This window comes from Pleurodeles waltl, chromosome 2_2 (assembly GCF_031143425.1).
Source record: "Pleurodeles waltl isolate 20211129_DDA chromosome 2_2, aPleWal1.hap1.20221129, whole genome shotgun sequence".
In the NCBI taxonomy this organism is placed as follows: domain Eukaryota; kingdom Metazoa; phylum Chordata; class Amphibia; order Caudata; family Salamandridae; genus Pleurodeles; species Pleurodeles waltl.
This window is the reverse complement of record NC_090439.1, coordinates 1,044,841,428-1,044,860,230: the sequence shown is the minus strand read 5'-3', so window position 1 is coordinate 1,044,860,230 and position 18,803 is coordinate 1,044,841,428. Positions and strand designations below refer to the sequence as shown.

General features: G+C 44.8%; 1 protein-coding gene across 3 annotated transcripts in view; it reads right to left on the bottom strand.

Moving 5' to 3' along the window:
- Positions 1–14,900, bottom strand: part of KHDRBS3 (KH RNA binding domain containing, signal transduction associated 3) — a 274,683-nt gene extending 259,783 nt beyond the window's left edge. For 2 of the 3 annotated variants that reach the window (XR_011201007.1, XM_069220794.1), the window contains exon 1: positions 14,468–14,809. Coding sequence is in view for 2 of the 3 variants with exons in the window: in XM_069220794.1 (XP_069076895.1) it covers positions 14,468–14,555 (88 nt within the window). In the remaining variant the exon portion in view is untranslated. Of the gene's footprint in view, positions 1–14,467 lie in introns of all 3 variants that reach the window. The other variant, XM_069220792.1, reaches the window with a different exon arrangement.
- Between the last annotated feature and the right edge of the window lie 3,903 nt (positions 14,901–18,803).

Here is an 18,803-nt window from a genome sequence, read left to right as displayed (position 1 = left end):
TTCATGTCTTTTAATTAGTGGAACCAAAGCGCCCTCTCTTGAGTATCTCATTCAAGGTGCAATAGTTCAACTCATTGTTCTTACTGTGGAACACTATCAAATGGACTTTCCGTAGATCAAATAGCTGATGATCTGTCAGGCCATAAATAAGAGAAAGTAACTCTGCACAGCAGCGTTAAAAGGATATCACCGGTGACAGCCGACATTTTAACAATGAGACTCCCTTCCAGCTTTACAGAGAACAATCTGCGTAATTAAGTAAAAATACAACTCTGCTGATCCAGAAATACATACTATTCAGTGTGAACTCCAAACAACTGTCTCGCGTGAACTTCTGCTGTTCTGTATTCTCCAGGTCATAACGTGGGCTTTAGCGTGGTGTACAGCGACTTTTTAATTAGCACAATTTACCAACCCTACTGTGGAAACACCAACGCAAGGGAGCTCGGATAATCCATTTAGAAGCTACACTTGTTTCACTGGCTATTTTTTTTTTTTTAACAAACCGAGCAGTCCTAAAAGCCCAGTGTTCATATGTAGCAGAACCTTCATCTGGTCCTGTCCATCTAAAGACGGAATGACGAACTTAAATTCACACCTGAAGCCCAAGCGTGGCCTCCTGCAGCTCTGAAGACCTTGAAGTACCAGCCGCCACCACCTAGCTCGCCCTGGACGTACCTGAGTACCGTTCAAAAAGAGGATGCTTTTCACCAAGGGTTTCCGAGTGACAACAAATAGTGAACAAGAGCTAAGCACGAGTTCTCCATGGTGCCACTCAACAGCCTGAGTGAAAACATCCCCTTTACTCAGTTAGGCATCTGCAGCTTTCTGGTCTGTTTGCACCCCCATTTAATCTCCGCCTGCTTTTATCAGCAGTGTAGGATTAGAAGAGCCATGGGAAACTGATAGAACCATATCCTCCTTCCACCCCTCTTGCACAAATACTGCAACTCTCCACTTCCCAGCGAAATATTAAAAAATAATACCGGTATCCTGCTCTTGCTCACACTACCCTATGCATTCAACACCAGCCCATCTTACCTAGCCCAAGAAAAAACACAGGTAGCCTGCAGTCCCAACTCTGCCACCATTTTATTAGAAAAGTCCTTGCCCACCCTTTTCTCCCAACCCAAATGTAAAAACAACAATCCCTGGACTACTGCCACCCAATTTCCTCTCCCTCACTGCCAAAGCTGCAATATCAGCTCTCTGTGGAGCAGAGGGCGGGAGCTGCACTGACAGGCTCCTTGACAGCCATGTCAAAGCGGGTTTCAGTTCCCTGTCAGTGCGGGTTAACAGAGGTCTACAGCTGCCCAGGAGTGTGGGGGTTGGTGGAGAAAGTGTCCCGCCTGCCGGAGACAGGCAGAAGAAAGAAGTGGGACAACCAGTTACCAATACACCCTTCACTTGAGGTCTCTGGTGCCTTTACGAAGAGGCCAAATACTTCCCTTCTGACGGAGCATCAGCAGTAAACAACGTTTGTTTTCCACTGCTGCTGTGCCGTAGCACTGAATAGCTGGATTCAGAATTCACTCTAATGCTTAACATTAATTTCACCATGTATGTTATAAAATTACTTTTTTCATTTTCAAGGTATACACAACGCAAAATCCAACCTTCAATAATGTACAATATATTTTAAACGTTGCTTTTGACCTTTACCCTGACTGATGCATGGCCGTTCAAATCTTGAATTGCGGCTGAGTGGGCAGTGTGTTTCTTCCCTGTTGGCTATAACAGATGTATGGATCCTTGCATTCAGCTTTGCTCTGAGGCTGCATGAGGACCAAAAGTGCTGATCTCAGGTTTTAATTCTCAGTATATACGTTTTCACTTTGCTTGCTTGGGGTTCGGCAACATGTTGAATGATCCCTGATTAATACAGATCCCGTGAAAAACCACTGCAGGAATACATTAATTCCCTTTGGATAGTAGGCGTACAGGAGGTTACCTTCTGAATCTCTAAATGAGAATGCACTGATCTCATCACATGTGTTCCTGGTGCTGGCAGCCTGCTGATTTCGTTGTATACCCAAACAGTCTGCCTTATATGTCCGGATAGTGACCCGACTTAACTTCTTCTCTCGGTGATGGTTCCTAAAGAAGAATCGGTAATGCCTTTGTCTAGAGAGTGTAGTCTGGCGCACCCTTGGGTTGCTTCTAACATTTTGGAGGTGGCACCCTACGAATTCCAAGCACTACTGATGCTGCATGCAATTGTTTTAATACTGGTGCTGTACAATCTTCAACTTGATGGAGAGACTTGATTTGAAGAAATACAATTTTACACCTGGAATGGTTTAATTGCTAATGCTGAGCTTTGTTTGGTGATGACATTGGAACCAGCAGGAGTTGGATCACTACCTTTTAGAGACAAGGGAAAAGGTTACACTTTTGATTCCAAGGTGTAATTTGTGACTAACCATAATGGTAGTGGTTCCACGCTCCTGCGCAGGCAGAATACATGCTGCAGGGTATACTGACAGAGCAGGTGGGAGGGAAAGGCTCTCCAAGATACAGAAAGCCTCTGATTCTGAGAACATGCATGGGAGGAGTGGCAGCCTAGTTCCTACTTCCTGTAATGTTGGCTCATTTAATGCACTCAGTCACCATGTCGCACAAAGTTAATTTTAAAAGAAATGACTGAAGCCACATAAGTGGAAATATGCTCTACATTATTTTTGCCTCCCTTATGGAACCATCATCCTGAGTGACTGGATATGATTATCTGTTGGGTAGATATGGGGTGCAAGGAATGCAGTGTAGTTGGACATTCCTTGGAAAGTTATTGTGTGTAGGTGACAATATGTTACCACATCATGGTTTAGTAGTATACTGATTAAAATTGAGTGTTTAAACAAACTGAGAAACACTCCTGCCCAGATGGCAATATTGTTAGTAAACTAAAATAAGTCCTGGGTTATGTGGACTAGATGTCATGGTTATGTGCGCTAGATTCTTGTGATCCATGCAGCAAACCCTAGTCTACTTAATCAAACTAAAAAGGTTTTTTTGTACTGCAGAAATGCTGAGCTCACATATTTAAAGGTGCAATCATATGGTAGAATGACAAATAAGGCGACTATGTAAACTATTTGCCTGGGATCACACAATTTGAGACCCGTTTACAGATCAAGTACATTACAGTTAGGTCGAGCAGATTATTTAAGTAACCCGACCTGCAGGTCTAGTAACATTTTTATGATTTTTCGAGGCCTGCAACTCTTGGGCCACCAAGTCTTCTATGTTCATTTAGACTAATTTATGTATTCAAATAGGCAAGAATCCTTTTCTCTGAGAACTATTTTTTCTGTTTGTCATGTCAGTGGGTTGATGTTTAATATTGACTTATGTGCTGGAAACCCAATGAATGTAGAGTAGATGCTGGTGATGGTTCTGTAATTAACTGTTGGATTGTTTAATGAGAGAAACCACAAAAGATCATCTGCTTCTAAAGATCTTAGTATGTCATTTGAGGGAAAAGGCGAGAGATCAATGTGTGTCGCAGTATATTTGTGCCAAACTGCAGCAGTGAGATGGCATATCCTAGATACAATTATCACTGATTTCTTTTTAATGTATTTCCCCAAGATCTTCTCAAGAGAGATTAACGGAAGGTATCTCCAGCAGCTACACTGAATGACTTCAACTTTCCTAATAAATTATAAACTATCCCCTGTTATGAACTAAGGATTTCTGGAAATGCACTAGTCTTGAGATAATAAAATAAAAGTAACATATATCTCTGAATAAGTGGGCAATATTACTGGATACTTCCAGACTATTTCTTTTAAGACACCGCCAACAACGGAAGAACCATTGTACTCAACACATCATTGTTCATGCACAGGTTTCCAATAATGTATGGAAAAAGAACAGAATAAAACTCAATAGTGATTTAGAAAAGAGACATTAAATAATATAGAGGACATGATAAATTTTGCCACAGACTGTCAACATTTTTGCTCCAAAAGGACCAATAAAAATAAAGATCAACGCTACGAAAAAATTGATTCTCACATAGAATGCATACTTTGTACTGTCCAGCAGCAAATCTTTTTTAGTTTTTTACTTGGTATAGCGCTGAAGTGGTTTAGCATTTGCCACAGTTGCATGTAAAGAATAAATATCTTGAATTGTTTGTGTTGAGGCTGCTTAGATCTTCTCATTGCCGTGCATTTACTGTGATGTGCCTCTAGGTATTGATAACCTGTAATGATTTCTATCAGATGAGAGTACTGTACAACCTGATTTAACTCAGATCTGTACTGTGCAATTGGAGCTTGTGCCCCAGGATGTAATCAGCCACTGCAGCCTAGTTCTTCCTTGGTCATTCTGTTAAACTTGATCTTGCTTGCAGTGGTGAAAATAATTGATTGTAATGTACATACATCATATGAACGCATCATAAAGATTAACATGCAATGAAAAATGGATAGGATGGAATACAGAGTAGGAAAGGAGAAAAGGATATCCAAAGGAGAAACTAATTCTGCATCATTGGAGATGCAGAACATGCATTCTACATATAATGACAGTCTAAGAAAGAGGGGCCGTATTCTTCAAAGAGATTTAATATGATTTTGCACTTTGAAGATTGTCCTTTGGTTAGAATTAGTTAAGAAATATGTTATTTAATCTTCAGATAGTGTTTCTCAAAGGTTTTAAAAGCTTCTTAGCTATCAAACGTTTTGTAAAACTATACTAGATTACGAGTATGCGTATTTCCAAAACCTGAAAGTGTGACAGGACATGAGAGGTTTGAGTTTTAATGAAAACGTAGGCAAAAAGATATACTTTTGAGCAGAATCACAAGAGATGAGCAAGTATACCTTTGCAATTTTTATATTCACATCAAAAGGCATTATTCAAAAGACCTATCTGTGCAATATGTATCATGTCAATTGACCATTACTGCAGTAAACGAAAGAAAACAAGATCAGCAGGTTCATTCAGTTAAAGAAACAATGTTTTGGGTAGGATTAGATGGTAGTTTGAAGAGGTTGCATAACATATTTTATGTACCTGGGCTTGTGTGGCTACTCCAAGCAACAATATTTCTACAGCAAATGCTTTAGGAGGAAGTTTTGGCTTGGCTTGACAGCTTGTGAAACAGCTGCCCTTAGTTCGTTGATTTTTATAAATAAAGTACTTTTACATAAGACAGGCTGTTGAAAACTATTTACCACTTGGGACTCAGACATTGTCTTAACGTATACATCAGTGAAATTTAGACCACAACAGTTCATTTCCGATTGGTCCAAGGTTTTTACAGATTTACCTCTGAAAACATATATGGTTCATGGTCATGTGGTGAGTAGGGGATTGCATTTACTGATAATATCCAGTTTTAATGATTATCAGAACCAAAGGTTCAACAAAGGAACCTGTTAAAGCCTCAACCTCCCCCCTCAACTTGGCACCACAATTGAACAGTCAACAACATACAAGTCAAATTTAAAAGATTAGTTGATAAATTCTCAGATTAGGCAAGGCTTTTCAGTTTATCCCAATGCAACAAATCAGAAGTTACTCAGTGAAAAACATTTGGACAGTTTTCCATTAAGACTTGAATCCCCCACAGCCTTAATGTATCTAAAGAACGTTTTAGCATTAATGAGCTTTGGTCACCCCCTGCTATTTTCAAATAAATTTCTTCTTCAGAGACCTTCAGTAAATATCTGGCCTATTATTTTCAAATAAAATCTCCGACATCAGAAACACAATTGTAATGGAATTAACCTTGAACCCCCTATGTGTCAAGTGAAGACAACACTAGACTCTTCCTCACCCACCTTAACTGCTTTTGACAACATTACCAAAGAGCTCCTTCTGGGGAGGGTCACTGGAAATAGCTGCCCTTCGGCCTCTCTGCTTGATTCTGGTCTAGTTACAAGCCTCTCTAATCACATCTTCTTGCTGAAAAATTATTTACCATCTTTACCAAATCACTGACAACAGAAATAGTACCGCATTTGTGGAAAACGGAGATAGTAAAACCTCTTCTAAAAACGTATTTTGATCTCTTAGATCCAATTAATTTGACACCTATATCTCTTTACACTTAATAATTCAAATTTGCAGAAAAAAATATTCTAAACTAACTCCAAATTTATATTATGGATAATGGCCTTGTGGGACCTTTTCAGGCTGGTGTTAGATTGTGCATTTTCCCCAAAGTAGTGGTACTATCTGTTGAAGACGACCTTCTTAAATTGGTGGACAAAGGTGAGGTCACAGCCTTGGGCTTATTAGACCTCTTAGTAGCATTCAACACCACTCAACACTATTTATCATACTATCCTAATTTCTAGGCACAGGTCAATAGGCATCTCAGGTATGTCTCTGAAGTAGCTGGAATCTTATTTAGCAGATCATCAAACTGTGGCCTCCTTCCATTCTGCCCCCCCCTCCTTTTATTTAATAGCTAAATGCATCCTCTTGCCCAGCTTATACCCCAAATGTGTGCAAAACATATATGTACCAGATGACAGTCAGCTGTATTTTAGGTCTCTAAGGGACTGTCCAGCTACCTCAGCGGTCTCCCACATCCTTTGTTGCATACCTTGGTGGATACTGGAAAAACTCCATAAAACCTAAACCTTCTAAGACAGATTGATGGTTGCCTGCCTCGGCAAGGAAATCATGCCTGCCTTGGCCCACTCTAAGTAGTCCCTGCCATGCACTTTCTTTTGCTGAACTAAATTTTGGTATACATCTTGATGCCAATCTTTTGTTTGGCCCCATGTTTCTAACGTTTAAAAAAAAACTGCTTTTTCCAATTAAAAACGACAGCAATGTAAGCATCGTACCTTGAATCTGACAAAAGAAAGGAAATGCAACAGAAAATCAAACTGCATCAGAAAAGCAACACTCCTGGTGTCAGGCAGCCTCAGAGTGCACTGTCTAAATACCTGTAAAAGCAGGAGCGCGGATGTCACCGCGGTCTCTTGAGATTCAAAATCACTTCCACACCGTCCTGGCTCATAAGTTTACTGGAAAGTCGTAAAGGCCTGCTACCTACCCATCAGCTGTAAATAAAACTAGGCATCCTCTGACAGGGACACTACACAGCTTTCCCTCTCACGCCTCAAACTGACTGAAAAAAGACAAGCTGAGGAGCCTGGTTTAGAGGCGGTATCAATTTGTGAAGAATGTGCAAGATCCTCATGGGAAGACTGTGTGATGGCGGAGAATCCGCTGGTAAAAAAAAAAACACTGATATCTTTTAACTAGCTGGCAGTATAAATTCTGCCACCAGAACCTCGACTGGCGAGGATCCTCCGAGGACTGAGCACATCCTCCCCTAATAGGACTATTTTCTGTTACAGACCAACAATAAATCACACCCTTTTTTCTAATGAAACAAAGTTGTCCCGGCGGAGATACGATGCAACTATCAATTTGTCAATCCGGTATAATCTCCATCCAAGGGATGGAGGGCATTGAGGCAAGTCCCTCCTTCCCACAGTAGATGCGCAACAGCAATCTATGGACAACGTACCACCAGACGAACCACAGAAGGGTTCATTAGAGGAGCCTCCTACGGCTTAATCAAGACCTCTGTTATCCCGGTGATGGCTTAGAAGCTGAGAGTGGAATATTAAAATATCAGATGTTTAATAAATGCACATAAATTTGGACTTGTACCTAAAGTGTCATGTTGATCTAGTATGCGGCAGCAGCGGTGACCTAATTTTAGATCTAATGGCCACCGCTGGAGAAGCGGGGTTTCCTTCAGCAATAACATCACTCACGGCTAGACACGACTTAGCACAACATGCCTCTATCACAAAGGAAGTCATCGCTGCTGGTCCTCCGAAAGGCTCTGTGCATCCGTGGAACCCTCCGCAGATGCGCCCAATGCCAGAGAGCACAGTAACGTCAATCCAATGTTGATCGTTACTTACTCTTTTCAAATCAAGACTGCGTTTTTCAGCTGAGAGTCAATAGGAGATGACAACCTGGCAGTATGTCATTCTGCGCATTGCTTCTGCCGGGGACGCGAGAGTAAACACACATAAACAATGAGGACAACAGCCCAGGCAGCTAGATCAACGTTGATCAATATGATGTGGCAGGAAACATGATATAGTGCATGCAGTGAACAGGCAGCCGGTCAACTTGCCTAATCGGCAACAAAAGAGCCACGAGCCATCTTATAAAGGAGGAAGTGTGGTGGTAGAGTTGAAGGTAATGCTGTGTGAACCCAGGCTAAGGTGGCTACAAACGCCATGGGGCCGGTACATATAGGGGTAAATGTGTGTTGAAGGAAAGGACCTCAGTATCAGAAGGCTGCAAACGCCAGTGGGGCTGGTTCAGAAAGGAGTAGATATGATTGTGTTTAAGGTAAGGAGATGGTCAATTACCTCATTTTCAGTCTTTCTTCTTAGTTTGTATAGAATACAAAGGCCAAGAGGTTGGTTCATAAAGAAGTAAGTGTTTGGTTTTTGCTTAAGATAAGGAGACGGCAGTGACCTCAGTCTGGGAAAACAATGAATGCCAAAGGACTGATTCACAAAGAGATAAATGCTGTGTTTGTGTTGAATGTGTGGAAAATCTAAAAAACCCAAATGCCTTGTTCATAAAGGGGTAAATGTGTTTGAGTTTAAGGAGAGGAGATGGTGCAGTGACATCAGTCTCAGAAGGCTACAAAAGGCTATAGGGCTGGTTCATAGAGGGATAAGAGATGTATGTGTGCTGAAGGTAAGTAGAGGGTGCATTGATCTAAGTTTTACAAAGCTACATTCGGCAAGGGCTGGTTCATTGAAGGGTAAATCTGTTTGTGTTTGAAGCTAAAGAAATGGTGCAGTGACCTCTGTCTCAGAAGAGAATACACACCATGTGCTATTTGATAAAGGAGTAAGTGTTGTGTTGCTAATGGTAAGGAGATGGTGCAATGACATGCCATGGGCTGGTTTATAAAAGGCTAACTGTGCTAGTGTTCAAGCTAAGGTGATGAGGCAGTGACCTCAGTCTCAGAAGAGAATAACAACATGGGCTATTTTATAAAGGAGTAAGTGTTATGTTGCTTACGGTGAGGAGATGGTGCAATGACAACATTCTGGGAAGGATATGAATGGCTTAGAGATGGTTCATAAAAGTGTAAATGTGTTTGTGTTGAAGATAAAGGGATGGTGCAGTGACCTCAGTCTCAGAGGAGTATACATGATATGGGTATTTTATGAAGGAGTAAGTTTGTGCTCACGATAAGAAGATGCTGCAAAGACCACATTCTGGGAAGGCTTTGAATGTCATGAGGCTGGTTGAAAAAAGAATACACGTGTTTGTGTGGAAGGTATGAAGCAGGCGTGGTGATCTATGTCTTGGAAGGCTACACATGCCATGGAGCTGGTTCTTAAAGTAGTAAATGAGGAGTTTGTGTGGAAGGTAAGATAGTGCAGTGAGCTCAGCCTTGGAAGACTATGAAACCCATAGGGCTGGTTCATAAAGGGGTAAGCTATGTATTTGTGTTGAAGGTAAGGAGACGGTGCATGACATCAGTGTGGAAAAGTTTTGAACATCATGCGGCTTGTTCATACAGAGGTAAATAATGTGATAGTGCCGTAAGTAAGAAAATGGAGCTGTACCTCCAGTTTGAGAAGTCTACGAACTCATAGAGGAGTAGAGTGCTGTGCTTGTGGTGAAGTTTAAGAGACGGTGCAGCAATTGCAGTATAACCAAATTTTTGAGTTTTTACAGAAAGAGCCTAGTGAGACAGGCCGGGAGAGTGGTGGTTGTTCCTGGAACAGCTATACTAAAGGACTCGCCTTTCTTCTTCAAAAAATAACTCTGGCTTCCTTTGTAAAATACTCTGTCCAGTAACATGATGTGTATATTCATTTGATGATGAGCAGGAGCTTTTCAAACGCAAAGGCTGAGTACAGTAATGGAAGCACCCGAGCAGTTTGGACTGGGAGACAAGCGACAGTAAGGAATACACCCCACCTGGTAGGATTCACTAATTTACTCTGATTTCCGCAGTACTTAGCACTCATGCTGACAACAGTTCTCCTCAAGCGGAGATAGGCCAACCACTAATGTATAATTTACGCTTGAGAAAATAAAGTAACTAGTCCACCAAAGAAAATAGAAAGGCATAGTGTGTTGTGCAATGCATGCTACATCTTTGCACCTAATGGACACTTAAAATGCAAGCAGGCATGTAAAGCTGGCCACAATCAGGGGTGTAATGAGAGTAGCCACAAACGATGCAAATGACCGTCTACGCCCCCGAAGGAAAACATTCAATCAAGATTCGTGGAGATATTTCACAAAAAAAATACATGATTTGTTCTTGAATTTTCCTCCAAATAGCACTTCTCTGACCTGATGCGAGCATTTTATATTCAATTAATATTTACTTAAGGAGAAACGCCTTCATTTCCCACTGAAAAGGTGACTTTTAGCACATGCAGGCTGTGTTGGAATCAAAGCCAAATATGGCTTTTGTCACTTTGCCATTATGCACAATCCTGGTTCGGGATGTGTGGTCAAAAGTCAACTTAACTTCTGTGAACTGCATATATTTCCGTTTGGTCGTATATGCAATTTACACGTGGCACTAAGCAAAGAAATGCACGGAAATTAACAAAGTATGATACGCATTTCCTCTGAAAGTGGAAAATGATGTGAAAGACCTCTTGGGAAGACAGCGGGAGCTCGAGCGCATTGTGGGTATTGTGTGCAAAGAAAGCTCTATAATTGAACAAGCACAACTAGACGTTTCAGACTAATCCATCAAGCTGTCACGCGGACTGTCATGTGTCACATGATTAATGGGCTCTCGAGTTTTCATAGTATGTAACAGGAACATACAGTTCGCAAAGAGAAATAATAATTACGTCTCGGCCCAGATAGCCTAGTAGGGCTGAGTGCCCACTAGTGGCACCCCAAAGGGGCCGAGGCGGTCCCGCGGGCAGGAGCAGACATCTAAAGACTGCCAGAGGACAGTGGGTAAGAACGGATACCATAAACTGAACACAGCTGTGGCCTCAGCGCTGAGAACGTCGAGTCAGTCCTTCTCCGTCAGTCCAATGCGTGACGCATCAACGTTATGTACATTCAGTCATTGGTGCAGCAATGGCAGAAAAGGCTCTGAGGGAAGAGTGGCCCAGTGACGCCTTATAAAAACAGTGAGGGACGGAGATGCATTTTGCTGTCACTAGAACCCGTGTAAACCTTAACATACCACTGTTTTTGACAGTTGATCGAAATTAAGCGAGTGCCTGTGGACTGTTCCGCGTGACCCGCAGTGAAAGGTAATTCTGGATCCCGAACTGAGGGGGTTAACTGGTGGTGCCCATCTCCAAGGCTCCTCTTCCTGGCACAGGGGGTGATAACTGACAAGGTGTGCTACGCGTGAGTGGTCCCTCTTCCAGTTCATGCCTGTGGTCTTTGAGTTACCGGCTGGGAGGCGCCATGTTTCACGAGTATGTCCTGCCGGACAGTAGCAAGCACTCTGTGCCAGGTTCACACTGTAGGCCGAGAGCAGATGTGGTAAGACGCAGAAGATATATTTCTCTCATGCATCCAGACAGCACATGGTCGGCGCGCCAGGGAAAAGGGCCGAGACTGCTAGTGCATCAAGATTCAAGGAAGTACCACAAGATGACATATTCAAGTGCTGGCCAAACACCTTCAACGCAAACCCACAGGCAAAGCAGCAAAGAACATTTCATGCCGTTATAGCTTCTCCAATATCGCTTCTTGGGAGCGGAGGAGTGAGGTACCTTGAAGATAAAGTCGGATTTGATGGCAAAATGCCTCATTCAACTGTATCTGGGAGCGAACATTCATCGTTGTGTTTTCTATCTTTATTAAGGAGAAACACAAGCAAAGCGTTCAAATATTTATCAAGACAATAGCGCTGGACATTATAGAAGAAAGCCGCTCTCGAGGCGCCTAGTTAGGACAGGTGCGCGGCATAAATGTGATCAGTCAATCAGCCTTACAAGAGATTTTTCAGAAGCGCCAGAGGTTTGCAACGAAAGCAGAGAGTAACATCGGCCCATCGATCCTTCCAGCACAAAGTGCATTTATGCAAATTACACACGTGCATCCATGGTCCCCGCTCAATCTCCGCCACCAGGAGAACAGCCAGGAGATTGCGGGAAACGTGTCTGCGACGGTGGCACACCCTGGAATCGGGTTCCATGAATATCAGCTTTTATAACGCCTATAAACGCATAAGTACGATAAGAGGCGCTAGATAAGGAACCCTTAATATCATTAATCACCAATATCATAATATCAAGCAGTATGCCCGTGCCTCATAGGCTTTCCTTCGTGAGAAAGCCAGAGCACGTACAGCGACCAGGACAAAGCCACAAGCAGGGTTCGCATATGTATCAGGGTCGGTGATAACTAGGGTTAATTAAGGCAACCGCCGGGGTCATGTCACTGCCAGTATTAGAATAATAATGAGGGTCGCGATCTGACGGCAGTTGAGGACATTAAGAGCATGATGAGGCGATGGAGCAGACGAGGCTCTTCTCAGCTGCTGGGGACCAGGAAGGAGGGGGCCCTGGGACACCTCTAGCAGTGGCACTAAAGTACTGGAGCCGTGTCTGTGGGAGAGAGCCGAGGCAGGGGGGCCTTCAGCCCTAGGAGCTGTCCTTGGTGCTGCTGCTGGCAGCCCGTGCTCAAGCCGCCTGTCTCTCGCTTCATTATCTGAACGCTGCACCCAGGCGGCTGCCCGCACCTCACGACCGGTCCTGGCACGGAGCTCCCTTGGGGCTGGTGGGGGGGGGGGGGAGGGGGAGGAGTGGCGCTTGTACATCTGGAACCGTCACCACTTCACACTAAGGACAGCTAAGAGGCAGGTGATCAGGGCCCATCACAGCATTAACAGGACCCACCGCCCTGGCATCTCTGCACCCTCTGCTAGTTCCACCGCTAGCGCACTATAACAGTCCCAGTACATTAACAGGCGCTAGAAACTGTAGCCGCTCTCACGGCACATATGACGTCATTACCTCCCTCTCTAAACACACACATCGCCGGTGCCAGGACTTCCCTTTCTTGGACACAACACCTGCGACACCCTGTCTTGCCACACCCTTTAACGTCCGATGTGACAAGAGGTGAAATGTTATACATAGTCTCATCATCCTCCATGTGCCACTTTCCTCGCCCCATCACTACTAGTACCTGGCCTTATCTCCTGAAATAGCATTTCATACATGCGTATTTTAATGCCAGTATCAGGTGATAGCCTCTGTTAGCCTCCCCTGCGATAATGATCCTAGAGACAGTCATTCTCATTCTCGCGCGGTCTATTCCCGAGAGTCCTCCTGTCCCGGCCCCTGGTGATCTCATCCATTCTCTAATTCTCCATGTTTTACTGCTGTGACACACCACTGCTGTTTTTTCTCATCCCATCTGAACTTCTCGACTTGACGTGCGCGTAAAGGTGCCTGTCACGTGGAACTTTGTGATTGACCCAGTCGCCCTACCCGTCGTACAAACTTAACACCGTTTCCATCTCCTCGTTCCTGACAACCTATCTATGCTGCACTCTTTGACGCCAGGACCTGGCTACATTTGTACACTCTGTGATAAGACCCGCCCCTTCCCCAGTCTTGGTGCCCGCGGTTCACCCTAAGACCCTTTAAACGTGAGCAGTTGTTGTTCAATGTGTGACCTCTCGAGTCTGGGTACCTTTAACACACTCCGTGCCCCCCCCCCCCACCACTTTTGGTATATTCTACGACCATCTGTGTAAGTCGCTATGAGAAAGCCTGCCTCACCCCCTACCTGCCCCCCTCCCGACCCCGCCCCCCCCCCTTGCTTCAATGCGCCAGCTACCTAAGTGGCAGACTGTGCCGTACGTATTGTTCAAATACGCGGTACTCTATAAGACGCCCTGGTGCGGGTATCTGTGGTACTCTCCGTGGCACACTCGCTGACTCGACACGTATGTGTACTCTGTGCCATCACAGCGAGCGTTATCTATGATGGTACCTTTCGGGCACCCTGTGAGCCACTGGTTATAGGTACCTTGTGCACAAGTTGTGGTCTAGATAAACCTAGTAAGGTGACAACCCCCCGGTATTGTGAACTGTACCTGTGGAACACACTGTACGCCTCCCCTACCCCGGGAAGGGTAGCTGTGGTACTTTTTGTGAGCCTCCTGTGTTTGTACATGTGATATGCTATGTGGTCCCCTTGGTATACGTATGTAAACCCCTCATATGGTACCGGGGTACACTCTTTCTGGAAAGATGTGCGTATCTGCGATACAATCCGTACCCCGAGTGCGATCTGTGACTCCTTGTACATCACCTGTAGAAGTCTCAGTGACACCCGGGGGGGAGAGCCCGTGGTGCCCTCTGTACCACGACTGGCACACACAAAGCCCGTGGTGCCCTCTGTACCACGACTGGAGCACATGGCACTCCCAACTCCTGCACCTGAGCCGCACTGTGCCGCCCCAGCCCGTCCCACCTCGGAGATGGAGCCGTACCTTGGGTGACCATCCTCAGGGCGTGTGTGAACGATGGGTCCAGGGAATCCTTCTCAGCCAGCAGCTCGGGCAGGTAGTGATCATCCATTTACCGGGAGCGGTAGCTGAAGTGACTAGGACAAGCAGCCCGGGCGCGAACCGATGAACGGGGTGCCCCGGGGGTGCACGGTGACTGCGCAGGCTCCTGTGCCCAGCACTCCTCGGTTTCCGGAGCTGCGTTCCGCGCCTGCCACCGGGGGTGCCGTTATCCACCGGACTCGCGCGCTCAGCCCCTGCGCTAGCTCCTGCTCCCAGCCCCGACCGACGATGACTGACTCCGACGCGCGCGCGCCCCCAGCTGATAAACCTGCAGCGCAGCGCGCGCTCCTTCCGCACACGCCGGGAGGGAGCGCCCGCCTCCGAGCGCGCACCCGACGCGTTTAACGCGCCTCCCTCTTGTAATGTCCAACCGCCGTCCTGGCGCTGCTCGCGGAAACGCCCACCTGTCCGCCACCGCGCCTTCCCATTGGACAAGCAGCAGAGTCTGGGGACTTTCATGAATGGGCCTGTGGAGCTGTTCAGGAGCCGTAGGGTAGTTACTTGGCAGGTTTGGTGCCCTCTGGTCGGCGGCAATTTTTATTTTCTTCCGTGCAAGCCGCGGGATCAAAGAGTGCACCGGCCAAGAGAAGGTTGATGAACCATTGCTGTGCCCGTAGTGAGCGGTGGGCAGTGAAGTATTTATCTGGAATTGATGCTTTTATTTCATGTGGTCTTACCACTCCTGGCTCTTTCCATAGTTCTGCGCTATCACTTGTCATCCTTACACAGGATACAAATGCCATGTAAATTTCGCAGTACTTCAAAGCAGTTGTAACTACGACATATTGGAGAGAAACGCCGACAAAGTAATCTTTTATCCACTACCAGTGGGTGTGACTTTTTGAGAAGACTTTTTAATTATATCTAGCACACGACACAGTAGGTAACCTATATTGATGCCTTTCTCCATGTGAAGAGACATCACAGCAGCTTGCAGAAATGTATCAAAGGAAGGCTTGTGGCTTCTGAAAACATTTGCTCACTATAAATCTTGACAGTTAAATTAACTGATTGCGATTTCAGAACAATCACGCTTCCATATCATGTTAAAATACATAACACGAAAGGGGCTTAAGGGACAGTGAAAAGAGAGAAGAGGGCAGATTGTTAGGGGTACTTAAAACACAATATTTTCCAAACTAATCAACACTTTTAATACCTTTAAGAAAGAGAAAACAGCTTTTATTAGTGTGGCCATGTAAAAATCACAGGTGAAACCTACCAGATACCTCACCCTACCCGACTGAAAGCACCTGTATCCAACTACTTATTAAAGAATATATGTAGGAGGAGGGGGGCAAAACCACAAACATCTCTTTATCAATCTTCTCTTTAGTCCCGCACTGTGTCTAACTCACTCTCTCTTGCTATTTGTCTCATCGCTGTATGTCTTTTCATCATCTTGTCCTTCTGTCCTACTTATTTCAACCGTTCTTTCATTCCTTTGTCTTATCCTCCACTTATATCCCCTCTGAATCTCTTCCACACCTTCTCGGTCTAGCCTTTCCTCTTCTCTATCACTCTCGACCACTCCCTCGCTCTCACTCTCAACTCACTCTGTGCGTCAACCTTCCTCCCGTCATTTTCTGTATCCGTCCATCCTCGTATTTCTCTTTTTATCTCTTTCCTTAGCTCTGTGCTGTTCCTCCTCTCCTCCCCCTCACAGAACATAGCCTTGGTCATTTCTTTTATTTTAGCTTTTCCTTTATGTATGATTTCCTCTATAACAAGTGAGAGAACTGCAAGATGAGCACATTCCGCAACAAGTAACGTTTTTAGATATGACTTTATTACACGTATTCCATTCATTGCACATTATTTCAAAGAGACTAAGAACGTGGTATGTACACGTGCTTTGTGAATGTGTAAATGAAAGTGACAGATGTCCTGGCTTAGGGCGGTGTTTGTCTTCCTCACATGGTCAATGATGGGCTGGGAATGCAGAGAGTGCATTGTTGTGACTAGTGATCATTCCAAAAGTGCAACGATTGAATGGGCACAAAGACATAAATATTCCATTTACCAGTCCAGCTGAAGGGATTTCTTTAAGGAGAGGCCCGTGATTAATTAGACATTGACACCAGTCATTCGGGTACCCCGCATTTGATTTCGTCAGCTATAGGCACAAGGATTAAGTGGGCCTAACACATGTATTCATCCATCCATCTCTATTCAGTTTGTTCATCCACCGCTCTTCCTATAACTAGGGAGATCACTTTTGTCAATGCAAGTGTGGTTTCCCTGGGGGCTGCGATCGGCCGATAGGGGAACCCCACCCACATATAAAAGTGAACTCTATACAATACACATATATATATGCATATATTTGCCTCCAGTTTCGTTTCTGGCTAGGCTATATCTGTTCTTTGTGGACTGTGTATTTGTGTGTTGGCCTCTGTGTGTTGGCGTCTGCCCATTGGTATCCCTTCGTCTTTGTGCCCGCAGGTATATGTCCATAGTTGCCTGTCTGCTTACATCCATGGAAAATGCACGCGTGTTGCTCTCTGTATGATACTCTCCCTGCCCACTTCAAAAGAAGCTGTGCAAGGCATCAGTGGCGTTTCTTCATATTACTCATAACTCTGCCTGGCCCCCAGTGGCGAAGACAACGTCCATCTGCACACTGCATGCCTCACAAATAGTTCCATGTAACACACAAGCAAAGTCATTTACGGTGGGGCTCAGTCTTGGCCAGGCCGGGAATTCCTGTCATCGAGGAAAACATGTTTTTTTCTGATCATTAACGCGGTGCATTTATTAAGTCCACCCATTTTCAAATGAGATACCTAATGGTCTAGCTTCTAGGAGCTAGCATAACAACATTGCGCCGGCGCTACAGATTGAGGAACAAATTAGTTCGACAAAAAGTAAATATACGATTTAACCTTCTTGGCAACGCCAGGAATTTTCTTCATCATTTGTAGGATTCTCCTGCGGGATGCTTTGCTTAACTGCAGAGTTGCTAGATGTAGTAATTTGACATCGCGTTCTTCAAAACCTAGCGAAAGTCTGAGGAGCGCCAAGTACACCTCGACTGTGCGCGCTGTTTTTCTGGGTTGCGCGTGGCATGCGCGCTCTCCGGTGGTAGCGCAACACCACTGTTAGGGCCGGATTCATTTTCGCCGTACTCTATGCTTTTTTTATCAGAACGTCCCCGCCCCTTTCTCGGGGCACCGATGATGAAGTAATTCGCCCAGGATCTTATACTTTAATCCAACGGAGAAGCCCGAATTAGAGTCTGTGTCTGTCGACTCCATTTAGCAATGTTGCGATCCTTCTTATTCTACATTTCTGATTTGCTGGTCGCCTCAAGTTAAAACCCATCTTCTGGTCGACCTGCGGACGCAGAAACAGCCAAGAGGGGGTCATTCTGTCTGCTCTCCTGCCTCATGCACCCTATAGAAGTCACTGCATTGTACCCCTATGCGTGCCGCACTCTGCACCAGACACTCCCTGCCTCCCTAGCCGCTCCTCCCTCAAAAGCAATGTTTCCGAGATCTCTGCCTACCCATGCAAGTCATTTGATTTTTCTGATATCACTTTAACGTCAGATCGTCATGACACGATTTTATTCTTTGATCACTATGGTGCAAAATGCACACACACCAAACACAACCGTGCACACCTTGCCCTTGAATTATCTGGACTACCAAACTCTAGAAGGCAGAAAGAGTACGACTTCAAAAACAGAATTTAAAACAAATAATGAAAACACCTGCAATACCAGGGTCCGCCAGTGGGCGGATCATTTTCACATTTACAGTAGCACAGGTAGTGGTCATTGTTTCATGGACACGCTGGCGAAGGCGGGAAGCTTTTTCTTACTAGCAAACACATATTCTTATTGAAATCAGCTAATTGAAAACAAATACACTAAGCAGTGTGTTAATATTTCCACGTTGTAGTCTGCAGAAAAAATGGGTTGGCCAAGGGTTCTGTTAGTCTGTAAACAGAGGACTATTAACCCTAATCACGTCGGCGAAGTACCACACATTTACACCTCTCCGACAGTATCTTTTGATTCAAATGCCCCCTCCCGTCTGCCACTTAAACGCCTTCGCCTGCTGAGGCGGAAGTACGCGCGAGGTTTAATGGCACACTCGGTAGCTGTGGTTAATTACATAATTACAGCAGCCTTTTGTGCATTAAAATATGAATTCATTTCGCGCACCTTTGAATGGTCCCAGACTTAATTAAGGACACGCCACTCACTCATGTCTATTTGCAGAGAGCAACATATGTGTATCGCTTGTCCATA